The sequence below is a fragment of the Trachypithecus francoisi genome, unplaced genomic scaffold, assembly GCF_009764315.1.
Source record: "Trachypithecus francoisi isolate TF-2019V2 unplaced genomic scaffold, Tfra_2.0 Lachesis_group7, whole genome shotgun sequence".
Classification (NCBI taxonomy): Eukaryota; Metazoa; Chordata; class Mammalia; order Primates; family Cercopithecidae; genus Trachypithecus; species Trachypithecus francoisi.
This window is the reverse complement of record NW_022681472.1, coordinates 87,261,560-87,278,232: the sequence shown is the minus strand read 5'-3', so window position 1 is coordinate 87,278,232 and position 16,673 is coordinate 87,261,560. Positions and strand designations below refer to the sequence as shown.

At 42.4% G+C, this 16,673-nt stretch overlaps 1 protein-coding gene across 1 annotated transcript in view; it reads left to right on the top strand.

Moving 5' to 3' along the window:
* Positions 1-15,075, top strand: part of KCNQ3 (potassium voltage-gated channel subfamily Q member 3) — a 361,709-nt gene extending 346,634 nt beyond the window's left edge. Inside the window, exons 13-15 of the mRNA XM_033202782.1 lie at positions 1,217-1,315; positions 3,677-3,761; positions 5,951-15,075. Of these exons, the coding sequence (XP_033058673.1) occupies positions 1,217-1,315; positions 3,677-3,761; positions 5,951-6,685 (919 nt within the window). The 3' untranslated portion in view covers positions 6,686-15,075. The remainder of the gene's footprint in view (positions 1-1,216; positions 1,316-3,676; positions 3,762-5,950) is intronic.
* Positions 15,076-16,673: the final 1,598 nt, after the last annotated feature.

Genomic DNA, 16,673 nt, shown 5'->3' with positions numbered 1-16,673 from the left:
CTACCAGTCAATTTAAATAAGCATAGAGTGGACTATGACAGTGTCATCGTTTTTGCTACTTATTAAGCAAATGTGTTTCTAGCGTTTGTGGCTGGAGGGTGAACATCTGGATCTCTGATTGCATATCTCCAGCCGTGCTGACCTTGCAGGGCAAGAGAGAAAGGAAATGCCGTCAGTGGAGGAGCAGCTGGGTTTCCAGGGAGGAGACAGAAGGAGCCATGGCTATTTCAGGGTGCATGGTCTTAATGGTCCTGGACCTGTGATAAGCCTTCAAGCCTGCTTTCCCTCCAGCCCTTGTCCCAGCCTACAGCGTGATAGGCAACATTTCTTTCCTATTGGTCCAGGCATAGAGAAGGAACCGATGACTCTCAGAATACTATGCAGCCATTAAAAAAGAACAAAATCCTATCTTTTGCAGGAACATGGTTGGAGCTGGAGGCTATTATCCTTAGCAAACTAATGCAGGAACAGAAAACCATATACTGCATGTTCTCACTTACAGGTGGTAGCTAAATGATAAGAACTTATGAACACAAAGAAGGAAACAATAGATTCTGGGGTCTTCTTGAGGGGGTAGGGTGGTAGGAGGGAGAGGATCTCTTCCGCAAGAGACAATCCCCATGACACATGTTTACCCATGTAACAAACCTTTACCTGTACCCCCAAACCTAAAATAGAAGTTTTTTAAACAGGAGCTGGTGCCTCATGCAGAAATAGAAGCAGGAGTGGAAGTTGGTGTTGGATCTATCTTTCTACTGGCCAGAGATGCCCACAGAGCAGCAGTGATGTGTGCAGCTGAATATGTAGCCTAGGCTTTGTCTGTAAAACTCCCTAACTAGATGTTTTTAGAAGGGATAAAAGAACTGGAAGACAAGACAGGTTTGCAGTCCACCTGTGATATTTCCTATAGAGAAATATATAACAAGATGCAGCCCTCACCTCTCTCAGTGGTTTGTCTGCCTCCCTCTCCCCTGGGATAGAAAGATCCTTCCAGTATCACCAGATCAAAAACAAGAAGAAGAATATACCGAGGTTATAGGTTCTCTCTGACTCTTTCTTTCTCTCTGTGGCTAGTATGCACTCTCTCTTCCTCTCCTCTCCTCTTCCCTTATATATTCTAAACCCATATCTAATTCCAGAGAGAATAGAATGATTTGGTTTACTGTCAAAACAAAGCTCTGTGTAATTTAATCCCCACTCTGTTTGTTTCTTTCAGAATAGATATGATTTTCACTCCTGGACCTCCCTCCACGCCAAAACACAAGAAGTCTCAGAAAGGGTCAGCGTTCACCTTCCCATCCCAGCAGTCTCCCAGGTGGGGCCAGTGGACATGGACTGATGGGCCAGGGGTGCAAAGTTTGTAGAGCACCCCCACCCCCGAACCTCAGCTGGGGTCCTTTCTGTAGGTGCAGTTGTCACTCTCCTAAGTAAAATGAAGAAAGAGTTTGAGGCTTGTTTCAGTTGGTGGCCATTTGAAAGGTTTCTGTACAAAAATCTTCTCACGCCTCTTCCCAGACCATGTGGGTGATATTTCTTCCTACAACTTTTGAAAATGAAAATAACCCCACCGGTTTCCCTGTTATAAAACAAGAGGAGACTTATGAACTTTATTGAAACAGGAAGAAAACTTCGCATTAGCAGAACCCACAGCATTCTCCATCCTGCATAATTACCTTTGAGTTGATTGATACCCCTCCCAGGACAAAGCCAGAGAAGTCACTCAGATATCAGCCCCCCTGACAACATTGTAACACAGAGAGCTTTGTCCCTTAACAGAGCAGCTCTCCTCCTTCCAAAGCTTTAAAATTTTGAATAAGATTTTCTTTAGAAAATCCACTGCCTAAATTTATTTCTCTTTATTCCCAAATGTCTTCAAGGCAGGTAACACAATGAGTGAGGGAGTTAGGCTTAAGAAATATTATGAACCTTCCACTTATGAAAGAACCAAGAGGCCGGTTGTGGTGGCTTACACCTGTAATCCCAGAACTTTGGGAGGCCGAGGCGGGTGAATCTTGAGGCCAGGAGATCGAGACCAGCCTGGCCAACATAGTGAAACCTGCCTCTACTAAAACTACAAAAATTAGCTGGGTGTGGTGGCACGTACCTGTAATCTCAGCTACTCAGGAAGCTGAGGCAGGAGAATCGCTTGAACCAGGGAGTCGGAGGTTGCAGTGAGCCGAGATCACACCACTACACTCCAGGCTGGCGACAGAGTGAGACTCTGTCTCAAAAAAAAAAAAAAAAAAAAAAGAATCAAGAACATCAACATGATGATAGAGAGCGTTTAATATTTAACCTCAGCCCTGGGGATAGAAGAGGGAGTGATGGGACTGTGGGCACCTGGAGGACACATGCCCCATCTAAAGAAGGTAGGAATGAAGGCCCTACATTCTTAACGGAATGAGGGTCCTACCTCCTTTTAGGAATGAGGGCCCTACCTTCTTTTAGGAATTTGGGTCCTCTGTTTCCAGAAAACAGAATATCCAGTTTTTACATGAAATTCTCAATTTTTGAGATGGTTTATGTGTGTGTGTGGTTTTTTTGTTTGTTTGTTTGTTTGTTTTTATGAGACTCTGTTGCCCAGGCTGGAGTGCAATGGCGGGGTCTCTGCTCATTGCAAGCTCCGCCTCCCAGATTCATGCCATTCTCCTGCCTCAGCCTCCCCAGTAGTTGGGACTACAGGTGCCTGCCACCACACCCGGCTAATTTTTTGTATTTTTTAGTACAGACAGGGTTTCACTGTGTTAACCAGGGTGGTCTTGATCTCCTGACCTCATGATCCGCCCACTTCGGCCTCCCAAAGTGCTGGGATTACAGGCATGAGCCACCACGCCCAGCCAGCTTACATGTTTTAGAACCCCGTGCAGGCCAAAGAGAACACTAGCCGGCTGGATTTAGCACATGGGCCACCAGTTTTTGACATCTTTTTAAAATTTAAGGCTACTCAGCCAAAGACTACCCTACTAAGCAGGATTTAGTAGCCTATGAGAGAGAGAAATCAACTATTGAGAAAGTGCCTAGCATGAATGGTTTCTAGCAAATAGCTAGACTCCCTGAAAGTTCTGATCTGCAAAAAACATAAAAATGTAGAAACTAACCAGAATTTAGTCAGATACTGTGGATAACCAAAAATCAAATTCAGCACACGTTTCAATTCCATTCCTCACCAGTGTCATCTTTTGCATCATGTTCAAGGTTTGAGATTTTTCATTCTTATTAAAATTGGCCAGATGAAATATTTATACTCACTGTAAGTAATTTCAGGCATTAGATGACTCCATCTCCACCTGCACACACACACTCAGAGTAAAAGTCTCAGATCTCAAATCTAAGACTGAAAGGCTAAGGAATGTAATTTAAAGGAACTAGATACTTTAGGTACTGTTAGGTGCTTTATAATCTTTAACACAAAGCAAAGCCTCCTTAATAGCAGCTTGATATTTAGCTTCAGATTTTCCTACAGCGGAGGTAACCATGAGATACCAGTGTTGAATGCAGAAAAACTCTGACTTTTCCTGACTCACATATGCCTCCAGAGTTGAATGGTGCTCTTTTATGCCACACAAGTGTGAGGGTGGGAGCAATGGCTCTGTTGGCCATGACCTGCCTAGCCAAAATGATGTTACATAGCAAAAATAGGTATAATGATCTTACAGAAGTGTTCGCTTCTTCTTAGGAATGAACCATATGTAGCCAGACCATCCACATCAGAAACTGAAGACCAAAGCATGATGGGGAAGTTTGTAAAAGTTGAAAGACAGGTAAGTCTTTTCTTCACCTCACCAAAAACCAGATCTGTAAAATTTATTTTGAAATGCCCTTTCTTTCTTTCTTTCTTTCTTTCTTTCGTTCTCTCTTTTTTTTTTTTTTATGAAGTTTCACTCTGTTGCCCAGGCTGGAATGCCATGGCACGATCTTGACTCACTGCAACCTCTGTCTCCCGGGTTCAAGTGATTCTTCTGCCTCAGCCTGCTGAAGAGCTGAGATTACAGGTGCCCGCCACCATGCCCAGCTAATTTTTGTTATTTTTAGTAGAGATGGGGTTTCGACATGTTGGCCAGGCTGGTCTTAAACTCCTGACCTCAGGTAATCTGCCTGCCTCAGCCTCCCAAAGTGCTGGGATTACAGGTATGAGCCACTGTGCCCGGTCTCCACCATTGTTTTCCAAAGGGAAATAAGACACTTGAGTAGTACTACCTACCATTCAAAAAAGATGTGGAAATTAAATCACTGATTCAGCATTTACTGAGTGATCGCATGCAAGTTAATTAATTGTTCTGAGCCTCAGTTTTCCTCATCTGTAGTATGGGGGTTATAATACCCTATTAGGTTGCTGTGAGGATTGAGTTGATACATGAAAATTACCTATAATATTAGCGGACACACAGTGAACACTTGATGGTAGCTACAGTTATCATGCATTTCATGGTGACCCCTTAGGAAATGTTAGTGACCTGCCCCTGCATGTTGTGTGTCTGCCTTTTCTCAATGTCCAGGCCAGTGGGTGGTCTGTTTGAAGAGGCCAGGAGGAGGGCAGGCTACAGGTGAGATGCGTTCAAGATGGAACGAGAAACCCGCTCACTCACAGCACCATGCAGCTCACTCTTGCTTTCATAGCAAAGAGCTCATAATCTAGCATCATCTGCCTAACTCTACATTAGATAAATGGTACTGCCAGTTTTTCAAGGATCATATTAATCCTTTGGTTTTATTCAAAATCCTAAATGGGATGCGTGCAGGAGAGGTAGGAGCAAATCTGAATTATTCCTTTTTGTTATGTCAATAATTTTGTTTTCATTTAAAATTTTAATTTATAATTTCCACTGTACATGATTTCTCTGTGTCTCTGTTCTCTTGCCTGTGAAATAGAGATAATAATAGTATCCATCTTGGAGGACTGCCGTAAAATTCACATGAGTCAATAAAGCGCATAAGACAGAGGCAAATCGTAACTTTTCTAAAAGGGTCAGTTATTATTGAGACTCAGATGCCATCCTAGCATCTGCCGATCACGGTGCTCGTATCATCACCTGTAAAATGGGGTGACACACCTGACGACAGCGTTTCCTGGTGAGTCGTGAATTGTCAAAGCAAGAACATCACACATCTATGCACACACACTCATGTATATTCATTCACAATTTAGGCAGGCGAGAGCAAGCCACTAGGTAAGGTCTTCAGTTCTGAGAAGCTCAGTTCTTGCTAACCACTTCCCTTGTATTTTTAGGGCTTCAATCACCATGTAGGAGAAACATAGACTAACAATCCACATGCTTCTGTCTAAGGAAATGTTCATAAATTGAGAACTCTTGCTCCTTGACCCAGGCAACGTTAGGAAGGCCACTTCCTCCTCTAAGGGACACAGCAGGCCTGTAACACTTCAAAGCATCTCTCTGCTTTCCGCCTTTGCTTCCTAGAAAGCCCTTGCCTAGGTTTTCTCTAGATTAGCACTAATACATGGTAGGCAAGGCTTGCAAGTAGGAGGCACAAAATAAATTATTAGCTGCTCTTCTTATTAAGAGTTGCAAGAATTCTATTCCCTTCTGAAAAGTAAACACAGTATTAGAATATTTCCTCCCGGCCAGGCACGGTGGCTCATGCCTGTAATCCCAGCACTTTGGGAGCCTGAGGCGGGTGGATCACGATGTCAGTTCAAGACCAGCCTAGCCAAGATGGTGAAACCCCATCTCTACCAATAATACAATAATTAGCCTGGCATGGTGGTGGGCGCCTGTAATCCCAGCTTCTTGGGAGACTGAGGCAGAAAATTGCGTGAACCCGGGATGTGGAGGTTGCAGTGAGCCGCGATTGCACCACTGCACTCCAGCCTGGGTAACAGACTGAGACTCCACCTCAAAAAAAAAAAAAAAAAGAATATTTCCTCCCAACCAGCAGCAATGATCCCCACCCTTAGAGAAAGTGGTAACTCACAGATCCTTTGATTTTCCAGGTTCAGGACATGGGGAAGAAGCTGGACTTCCTTGTGGATATGCACATGCAACATATGGAACGGTTGCAGGTGCAGGTCACGGAGTATCACCCAACCAAGGGCACCTCCTCGCCAGCTGAGGCAGAGAAGAAAGAGGACAACAGGTATTCTGATTTGAAAACCATCATCTGCAACTATTCTGAGACAGGCCCCCTGGAACCGCCCTACAGCTTCCACCAGGTGCCCATTGACAAAGTCAGCCCCTATGGGTTTTTTGCACATGACCCTGTGAACCTGCCCCAAGGGGGACCCAGTACTGGAAAGGTTCAGGCAGCTCCTCCTTCCTCGGCAACAACGTATGCAGAGAGGCCCACGGTTCTTCCTATCCTGACTCTTCTCGACTCCCGAGTGAGCTGCCACTCCCAGGCTGACCTGCAAGGCCCCTATTCTGACCGAATCTCCCCCCAGCAGAGACGTAGCATCACGCGGGACAGCGACACACCTCTGTCCCTGATGTCGGTCAACCACGAGGAGCTGGAGAGGTCTCCAAGTGGCTTCAGCATCTCCCAGGACAGAGATGATTATGTGTTTGGCCCCAATGGGGGGTCGAGCTGGATGAGGGAGAAGCGGTACCTCGCCGAGGGTGAGACGGACACAGACACGGACCCCTTCACGCCCAGTGGATCCATGCCTCTGTCATCCACAGGGGATGGGATTTCTGATTCAGTATGGACCCCTTCCAACAAGCCCATTTAAAAGAGGTCACTGGCTGACCCCTCCTTGTAATGTAGACAGACTTTGTATAGTTCACTTACTCTCACACCCAGCGCTTACCAGCGGGGACACCAATGGCTGCATCAAATGCATGCGTGTGTGGGGGGGCCCCACCCAGGCAGGGGCTTCCCACAGCCTCTTCCTCCCCATGTCACCACAACAAAGTGCTTCCTTTTCAGCATGGTTTGCATGACCTTACACTATATAAATGGTTCCGCTAATCTCTTCTAGGATACACATTTATCTGCTGTTCTTACTTTTAATCACGATTGAACCGGTACAGGGAGAAATTACTGATGAGCCATGCTATTTGTCTGTTTGGTTGGCTGGTTTGGGTTTTGGTTTGGTAAGCAGAGAAAGTAGTTTAAGTTATTTCTAGGATCACTGCCCTCTTGTGTAAAACACTCCAGCAATCAGCTGTTTTTGAAAGCAGAAAATAATTTTCTCAACAAAACCGCATGGTGTATCAGTGGGGCTGCCTACTGAGCTAACATTAGGAAAGGAATGAGATAGTCATTGTGTCTCTAAAACAAAGGATTTAAACAAATATTTAAGAGAAAAGTGGCAAAACCTTTTAAAAGCTCTCAAAAAGACCTCACTTGGTCTGATGTTATTTAGTATCATGCCTCAAGTTTCCTTATCTGTAAAAAGTGGTGGTAATCCCAAGAGTAGCATTTCTGATGAGTTACGAATTAGGGAGAAACACACACACACACACACACACACAGTTAAAATACTTTCCAATTTATGTAGCCAAGGACAATGAAATTTATCAGAAATGAAGTGCCCCTCTGGGCAGGAGCTAAGTTCAGTGCCTTTAAAATGAAGTTTCGACTCCCATTTCTGCCTATGATACTGAAGTACAAAATATCCATCTAAAATAGAAATTAAAGTCTAGAAGGCACACAGAAATTATCTAGTCCATTTTATAAATGAAGAATCTTACGCTGAGGTAAAGTGACACACCCAGATTCACTCAGTTGTCCCATAGAGAACCGGGACTCAGAAGTCAGGTCTGCTCACTCTCTCCCTGCCCTTATTTCCCCTCACCACACCACTCTTCCATTTGTATAATGCGTCCTAGAGATTGTGTCAAGATATATGACTTTGTGTCGTGTGGAAAGCACTCAGTTTATCCAGCAGGAGGGGGATTCCCACTTTTATTGCTAAACATGCTTGCTTGATGCATTGCGTTTTAGATCTAGAAAAAAAATAATACAAGCAAGCTACATTTACTGATGTGCAACCAGGCAAAATTTCCAGAACCATCCAATTTTACTTTTCCAAATGTATGGAACCAACCCAGATTTTTAAAATGAAAGTACTAAAACCACATGTAACCACAAGACAAGCTAAAATGTAAGCAGACAGCCTGGGAAGCACCGCCCTACTGTACAGGTGTGATATTAAGCACAAGCCATCCTCTGGCCTCTTATGAGATGTTGTTATGCTCTGAAAAACTTTGATGGAAAAGATTTGTTAGGCTTAGAATGAATTAGCTAAATGACCACACCACAGTATTATTGTATCACTCTTCTCACATACCTAGACACTGGTTGTGGATAGTTGCCATGGTGACAATCAAGATAATTCAGATGACCTAAACAAATGTCTGTATGCAGCTGACACTGCTATTCTCCCTCACAGTCTTGTCAAGAGCCACAGTAGCTATAGCAGACATTTGGTTGATGGTTTCATCATTTCCTAATACAAGAGTCTGGCACTATGTTGGAGAGGGGAGTCACTTCCTCAGAGATAGGTTCCTTTCAACTCACATGTCAACAGGTACTGTACAAAAAGCTCAGAATACAGTAGTGATTAGAGCTTGACCCCTGACTTTAGGAACTTACAACCAAAGCCCTAAGTCCCAGGACAAGGGCAGACATTGTGAGTGGCAGAAGGGTGTTTTTCATTGAGAACCCCACAAATCGATGGGTATAGTCCTTGAAGTCTGAGATAGAAAATACACCAGAATTCTCAGTGCATGAGACATGAAGCCTGTCCCCTATGGGTTTCCATTTGACATGCTGGCAATCTGAAGGACAAAGGGCATGGGTGATTTGGGCCTTTTCCCCACTCCTTCAATATGCCTGAAAGTGCCACTGGGGATAATAACCTAAGAAACCCTATGCCCCTTCTTGAGGGCGTGATTATTGAATCCTGATCTTCCTGGAATCTTTCACTTGAGATGATCACCTGCCTAACATCCAACATGTTACTATGTACATGAAGTTCTTCTTTATGTACCCGAGTTACTGGAAACCAACAAAAAAGGAGAGTGAGTTACACTCTCCACATGTGCACCAATTAATTTTTAACTTATTAATATTCTTGAAGAACTTACTATCTTAAGTATTTTACAAATAGATGCACTTTCCAGCAACTCAATGAAGTTCTAGCTTAAAGTATTTACCATTGATCCAAAATTGGAGGAACTACCTTAGATTCTTTTAATAACCTAGAAAGAATTGGAGCTTGTATTATTTCCTAAACCATAGGCAGGCAGTCTAGCTTCCTTGCTGGAACATAAGACCAGGACAGCAGAGATTAGGTTTGTATTGATCAGTAGTAGGGAAGTATTGATAGTCTAACATCTAGTAAGTTGTCTTTATCAGTATAGACATAGACAAAATACGTGTTTTATGAATGAATAAATAATAAGAACCTTAAGAACTGTTTTTTCCCATTTAAGAAAACAAAAAGGAAAAGAGAGAAATGATCTTCTGGAATAACTCTGCTTTGATATTCTCCTTTTGTTCCCCAAAAAATACATTCCAGAAAGGCAAACCAAACCTGCTCAAGTTGCCTATGCATAGACAATCTCAGCAACATGGCTCACAGTGAGCAAGCAGAAATTCAGGGTCTGGAATTGAATGTAAGTGATGGGAAGAAACAGTGTGTGCTTTCACAAAGATCCTTTTGTCAGACAAAGGAACAGCATGATGATCCAATGGAACTGGTTAATAACATGACCCAGGATTACATGACCACAGATATGCTAGTCGTTCTGAAACTTGCCCAAGAAATTGCAATCATTTCAGCAGAACTCCATGAAATGTTAACAAAATAATTCCATCATCAAAACTAGGAATGATATGATCAGGTAAAACTATGATCTCATGTGTGTATTTGGTCTTTTTGGGTCACAGTGTGACATGAAAAATTGTAAATGTCATATTTTAGCAAGATCAAAATGAATGAGATAAACCAGCTTCACAAATGTTAGGTGAAGCATGATCCTATTGAGCTGAGAAAAGTACTTGAGATCAAGTGAGTTTTGACTATCAAATATCAGCACAAAAGCAAATATCAAAAGTTTAAGAAAAAAAATTATTGCAGGAAAAGAAAAGCAAATCAAATTGAGAAAGTGCTATTGAATAACTTTGTTTTTAGAACTGGGAGTTTAGGCTTATTAGACATGACATTGACATTACAAAGCCCTAGTTTTCACGAAAACATAACTAGATAACCCCAAGGTGTATAGGTTAAAATGAACTAATTAATCAACAATTATGGATCCTGTGTCTATTTTGTGCAAGGTAATTCCTAGACATTAATTTAAAAGAATAATTTTCTGTAGAAAAACCTAATATAACCGGACCTACTCATAATTTGTCAAAATCAGTCTCATAATTCCATGCTACTATACTATATTACACTGGGAGTGTAATAAAGAAAAAGTCATTTGTTTATTCATTTAACAAGGTTTATTAAGCACCACTATATGCCCAGAACTGTGCAGTGCACTGGAAATTCAGAGATAAGAAAACCACAGTTTCTGCCATCAAAATGCTGGTAATCTAGAGGTCTCAAATATCAGAGGTCCCTTCAAACTATGTCTACCAGGAAAATAAAATACCTGATTTCATCCCTGCAAACAACGCTATACAGACAGAAAAGCTTCCTAGCTTGGAAACCATAGGAAATTGAACATGGAAATGAGAGCAAAGAGTCTACATCAAAATGGCAATGATCCAGTCAGCCCAATCAAGACTGAGTGGGTTGAATGGGGACTTCGAGTTTGGATTCAATGCTTTGAATTTCATAGCTCCAGAGACGCTGTGCAAAAAAGGGGGATTCTAGGGAATCTGAGGAAGATTGTTGGAGAAACCAGCTTTCTTCTTCTCTCCTAATCCCTACTAAGCTTGAGATCGGCAAGGAGCTGAGCTACTTTCATTTCATCATGTTGACCAAGAGAAGCTTATGATACAGACTATGACACAGCACCCATTTCAAGAGAAAGATATTACTCTACTTGTGGGAACCTGCAGATCAAATTCTCCTGGGGCAAGAGAAGAAGTTTGTTCAGCAGCCTAAGACGTCAACTGTACTTTGGACAGTGCTGCCAAACACACCCCAGGATTCCCCCACCCCTGCGCTTCCCCAGAAGATGCCACATAGCTGGTATTTGGTTTTCATGAATAACCAAAGATTCTTCTTTGCTTCCTGAACCCCAGGCATCCTTAGGAATTTGCTTCATGTCCTCACTTGTCCTTGAAGGCTTGTTTTTCAGGATGAACTTTTTAAGTCTAAGTTGTTTCTATTCAAATCAACCCAATGCTATTGTTGCTGATATTATACCATCCCAAACTGTGCCGACTGGCCCCTAAACAAGTCAGCAGGCAGCCCCTCACTAATGCCCAGTTTGGAGCATGTTAGGACCAGGTTATCTGCATAGCTTTAGTGGTTTTAGAAGCCAATAATGGCAGTGTAAAAGAGACAGGAAGCATACAGAGATGACCTTGAAGAAAATTTGAGTTTCAGCACATTCAAAAGCATTTGACCTTTCTGCCATGTTTTGATTTTCAAATGAGACAATCAATGTACACAGAAAGCCCCTAGTCCAATGACTGATACATACTAGGGACTGTTATTTATGTTTTTTTTTACAGTATGCAGGGACTTCATTGTCTCAGTCTTTGGTGTTACTTATGAACTTCAAATTTACACCAAAAATTTTTTTTTCAGAAAAATGAATGGTGGAGATACAATCCTAATTATTAAATCAAATGCTTTTACGATTGCTTTTTAAGTAAGTACATCTCTGCAAATAAAACTGCTTACTCTTGTCTACCACAATAAGGAAGAGAAGGAATATTGGAATGAAGAGAGGCAGGAATGTTGGATCTCAGTGGCTGAGTTGTGGCAATTCCATTGGACGTATAGTACCAGAGGTTGCACCATCTGGATGATGTGTAGGAGATAAAGTCAAATAGCAAGAATAAAAGACTCATGATTTCCCAAGGAAAGTCAACTGTGCATGGTGGCTATCAGGCAACACCCTAGCAATGAATGGGGGAACTTGCAGAACAAAGAGTCAATGCTTGCTTAAACCCTCCCTGGGGAGATTTGTTCCCAGGCTTTCACAGCTTTAACCTCAGCAACCCTGTAAGAAAATTGTGGTTCGTATTTTGATGTGTTATCATAGATGCAAGGAGATGTAATTTCATGGATTCGAAGATACGCAGAGCAAGAAGAGCTTTTGATCACCCAGAACAACCACCTGTCTTTTTAGATCAAGAAGCAGAAGCTCAGAGCAAAGAACATCACACCACATCCCTCAGTGATTGAAGAAGTGATTGAGTCACGGAATAAATCTGGAACTCAGGTCTTCTGATCCTCACTCCAGATGTTAGAGACAAAACTAAAAGTAAAATAGCAAGTGAAATCAAAGCATCACTATTGAGCCCAGAACATGAATAAGAACTTCCTGGCCCACTTGAGAAACTGTTAAACCAGACATGCCTTTGGGGACTTCTTCCCTTCTCTGGAATAAGATTGATGTTTCCATGCTGTGAAAGATGATGATGTTCCTTCTCCCAGATTCCTGTTGTCTTCAAAAGGCCTAGCAAAAACCACTGATGCGGGGTGCAGTTGAGAAAGGGAATGAAGAAGAACAATCCCATTGCCATGCAGGCACTCCTACCCTCCAACTCTCTGCCCTCCACCCCTCTGCCCTCTCCTACCTTGTTCCTTCTTGGTCCTGCCACGTTTGGACTGGTTTAGCTTTTTAGCCCATCACTTGGACTCATTCAGCTCCAGTCATGCCTTAGGTTGTATCCTCATTTATAGACCAATTCAACAGGGTTTCTCCTTGATAAATCCCTATGGTTTTGATTTTAGGAGGTCTGGCATGATTTCTTTTGGGATCTATATGACCCAAATTGGCCAGTTTTACCAAAGGTGTCCCCTTGCACTGCGATCTCTGGGTCTCATTTCAACACAGCTTGGATCCTCTTGCCTTTTCCCAGGGAATCCCCATGTTGTCAGGCCACAAGCAGATACTCTAGGGCCTTCTCCAAAAGCTACAAAGAAGCAAACAGGACTCAACTTAGGACATGGTTATGTAACTAGGAGATTATTTTAGGAAGTAAACAGGCCTCTGTTGGCTCAAAAGAGCATCTTCATTGTTGCTTTCCACTTACATTGTTCTCGGGATCAATCTGCCAGAATTTGGCAGGGCTCCCCAGCAGTCCTTGTGAATCCCTGTGGTAAGATGTTCCAGTTCTCCCGAGTCAGGCTGAAGTGAAAGCTCCTAAGAGATATTCAGAAAGAAGGATGGTTAAGTTCTAGGACAACCATAGTTTGCCCAGTAATTTTAAAGTTTGTCATTCTACCTAAGCCTTCATCCTCCAGATAGCACTGTTATGGGCTTAAAATAAGCTTCAAGGGAAATAATGATATTTTCTGACGCAGCCAATAATGGGCTATATATAAGAATAACTTGAGAATGGCTTACAATTAGGTAGTGAGAAGCCCAGCTCAGTGCTCAGGAATGTATTTGTAATTCCTCTTAGACTTATCAAATGGACTGCAATTTGATACCTAAGAGTAATAAAAAAATGAGAGCATATTTTATTTTAATGTTCCCTTCTCTTCCTCTGCCCACAAAAGTGAGGTCAGGGAAAGGGAGAGAAACTTATCCTAAGCGCTCCTTACGAGCTGCCTGTGACATGATAGCTCTCTCTCAAGTTCATGCAATCCTCATCGGAACCCCGTGAGGGAGATGTTATTGTCTCCATCTTATAGATGAGGAAACTGAAGAAAAGACCTTGCCAAAGGTCACACATTGTAAGAAGTAGAGCTGCGTATGTAACCAAAGCCCGTGTACCTGGAAAGCTCCTTCTCCCGCCCGCTTCTTCCTCTCAAATCAGGCCCTAGCTCCCCCACATTGCTTCGGCCTTCTACGTCCACTCAGCTTTACAGTAAAATGATCACAGACCCGTGAGTTCCCTGGAGAGTAGAGTGATGCCTGGGTCAGCTGTTCCTCTTGGCTGTTCAGCAGGTCCTTTGAGTGGCTTCACAATCCAGCTGTCAGTGGCAGAAAATAATACCGCATAAATTATTCACCTGGTTCACATTGGAATCCATTAGCTCTCGGGGCTTGGTGTGGTTGCAGATCATCCACAAGCGCCCCTTGTTCTCTGCCCCCAAGGAGCTCCTGTCATTGTTTTTAATCAAACAAGTTCAAATATCTCCACATCTCTGCTGACTCTGGTCTTTTGTCTCTAGACTGTACCTTTATTTCTGAGCTCTGAAATTCTGCAGAAACAGGTGAGTCTTTAAGAGCATTCTCTGGGAGGCCAAAAGCTCAGAACAGTTGTGTCTCTCTTTCTCAGTATTAAAAGACCAAGGTTTCCCATGGAAGCCAGCCTGATCTGGTAATTGGGCCCTTCTATACCCCTCTGAATCCTTTTCCAAGGAGGCGGCAGTTCCCACTCCCACAGTTCCCCTGAGGGTTAAGAGTCCAGGTGGTGGCGGTGTTGCAAGATTTGGGGCAGCCATTTTGCCAAGGATCAGAGATTCGCTGTCAGAGAGGGGAGGTCGGCTCCGTCCCATCCTGAAAAATCATCTTAGAAAGACAGGTGGACTTCATCAGACTTGTCAGTCCTTCCTTGTTTTAAAGAGAAAAATGATCTCTGCCTTGCTTCAGATGGCTATTTTTTTTCCTCCTTTTTCTAATGTAGCAGCGATGGAAAACACCAGTCTTTGAAGAACAAATTGTGGTTCCCAGTGACATGAATCCATTATATTTGATTTTGGATTGTATTTTTTAACCCCTTTTTATGGCATAGAATTCTGGTGCCTTGCTCCCTGGGTTTGTCTCTGTGCTATGAGTAGGCTTTCTTCACATTCTGGCTTACAGGGGAACACAACTATTCCACAAGTGGCCTTTAGTGCTCTTTATAATATGATTTCCTGTAATTTTTAAACTGTATGTGTAATTTATATTCTGGCTCTGTCCAATATTTGAACAACTTTAATAGGTTGATTTCCATATATATTATGCAAATAATTCTTACCTGATTTTTTATGTTCTATCTTAAATAAATACTGCACCACTTATTAATAAATAGACATTTCAGTGATTATGTGGAGGAATGTTATTTGCTTCAAAACAACTTTTATGAGGGTGTATTATTTATCATAAATAACACTGACTGTTGCTAACAGAAAAGCTCTAAATATCAGTGGCCTAACGCAACAAAGATTTATTTCTTGCTCAAATCACAGTCCAGTGTAGATTGTCTGAATTTCAAAGAGTGACGCAAGCATTTGGGCTACTGAAGAGCTGGAGTCCTTCACTTCCAGCCACAGTGCAGGAGGAGAGGATCTAGAAAAGCCATACCTACATCTTCCTGCCTTGGACTCAAAGTGACTCATCATTCCCACTCACAAACTCATTGCTTAAACTCAGTCACATGGTATGGGACAATCTGCAAGGGAAGCTGGGAAATGTAGTCTTCATGAATGCCCAGCATGAGGAAATGTGTTGAATATATAGCTTTGCTCACTACAAGAATACTATGATTGATCCTATAGATTTCCTTGTTAGTACTGAGTGATGACTACGTCTAACCCAAGTGTAGTTGTTGCCCAGGGAATAAAATAAGGGAACCAGAAAGTCCCCCTGGGAGTCACTGGAGTTACAAATATATATGTGGCAGCAGTTTAGTAGCATAAAGTGTTGGCAAGAGTTATCTACTAGTGGTACACATTTCAAATGCAGCAAACAAGAACATGTCCTAAATATTTCTCTGTTATCAATTGGACCATTGGTGGGTATAATCCCTTCATAAGCCAGTTTGCCAACTCTCTCTCCTTAAACATTTGGATATTGATTATAATTCTTCTTTTCTTTCTTCTATTCAGTTCACTTCAAGAAACATGTATTTAAGTAATATTAATTGGATATCTACCATATACCAAGCATCGGAGATGCAGTATTTTACAATTTAATGTGGTATTGGCCTTAAGATCGTTTCAGTTCTGTGAGAAGCATGATGAATGAGATAATCAAGGGTTCTGTGGAAACAAAGCATGGTACTGGCTCATATTAGAGGTATAGAAAACACTTCATGCACAGCATGAGGTATGAATGGAATATTTAAGGATGACTTCACAAAGCCAAAAATGAAGAAGGAAGTGGAGAAGACAGGCCTGCCAGACACTGAGAAGAGGATGTGCAAAGAGGCATGAGACAGGCTTAGTTTAGAAGTTCTGTTCAAAGCAAAGTTGCATTTTTACATTCTTGTTCTTATGGTCTCCAAGGCCTCTGGCAAGCAACTCAGTGGGCTTTATGACCTGGGTAAACAGGGAGCATTCCAGGTATAGTAAGAAGGCAGTGTGCTTGGAATGCAGAAAGCAAGAACAAGACTGATCCAGGCAGATGAGGCCTTGAAGGTATATTAGGGCTCTTTGGAACTTTCTGTCCTTCAGTTAAGCAGATCACGCCCTAGTGAGGAAATCTCTTCCCAGATCCACGGTCTGAAACTGCACCCTCCCTTCTGACTTCTGCCTCCCATCCTGATCATGGTTCTCAGAATACAATTTTGAAGTTTTCCTTTCAAATAAACTACTCCTCTCATATCTAGAGACTGACAAGATTTTCCCAGCTGCCTGGTCTCAGTTCCTCTCATTAGAAGAAAGAATCATACTGTCTTTTTTATTGGTAACTAATGCCATCACC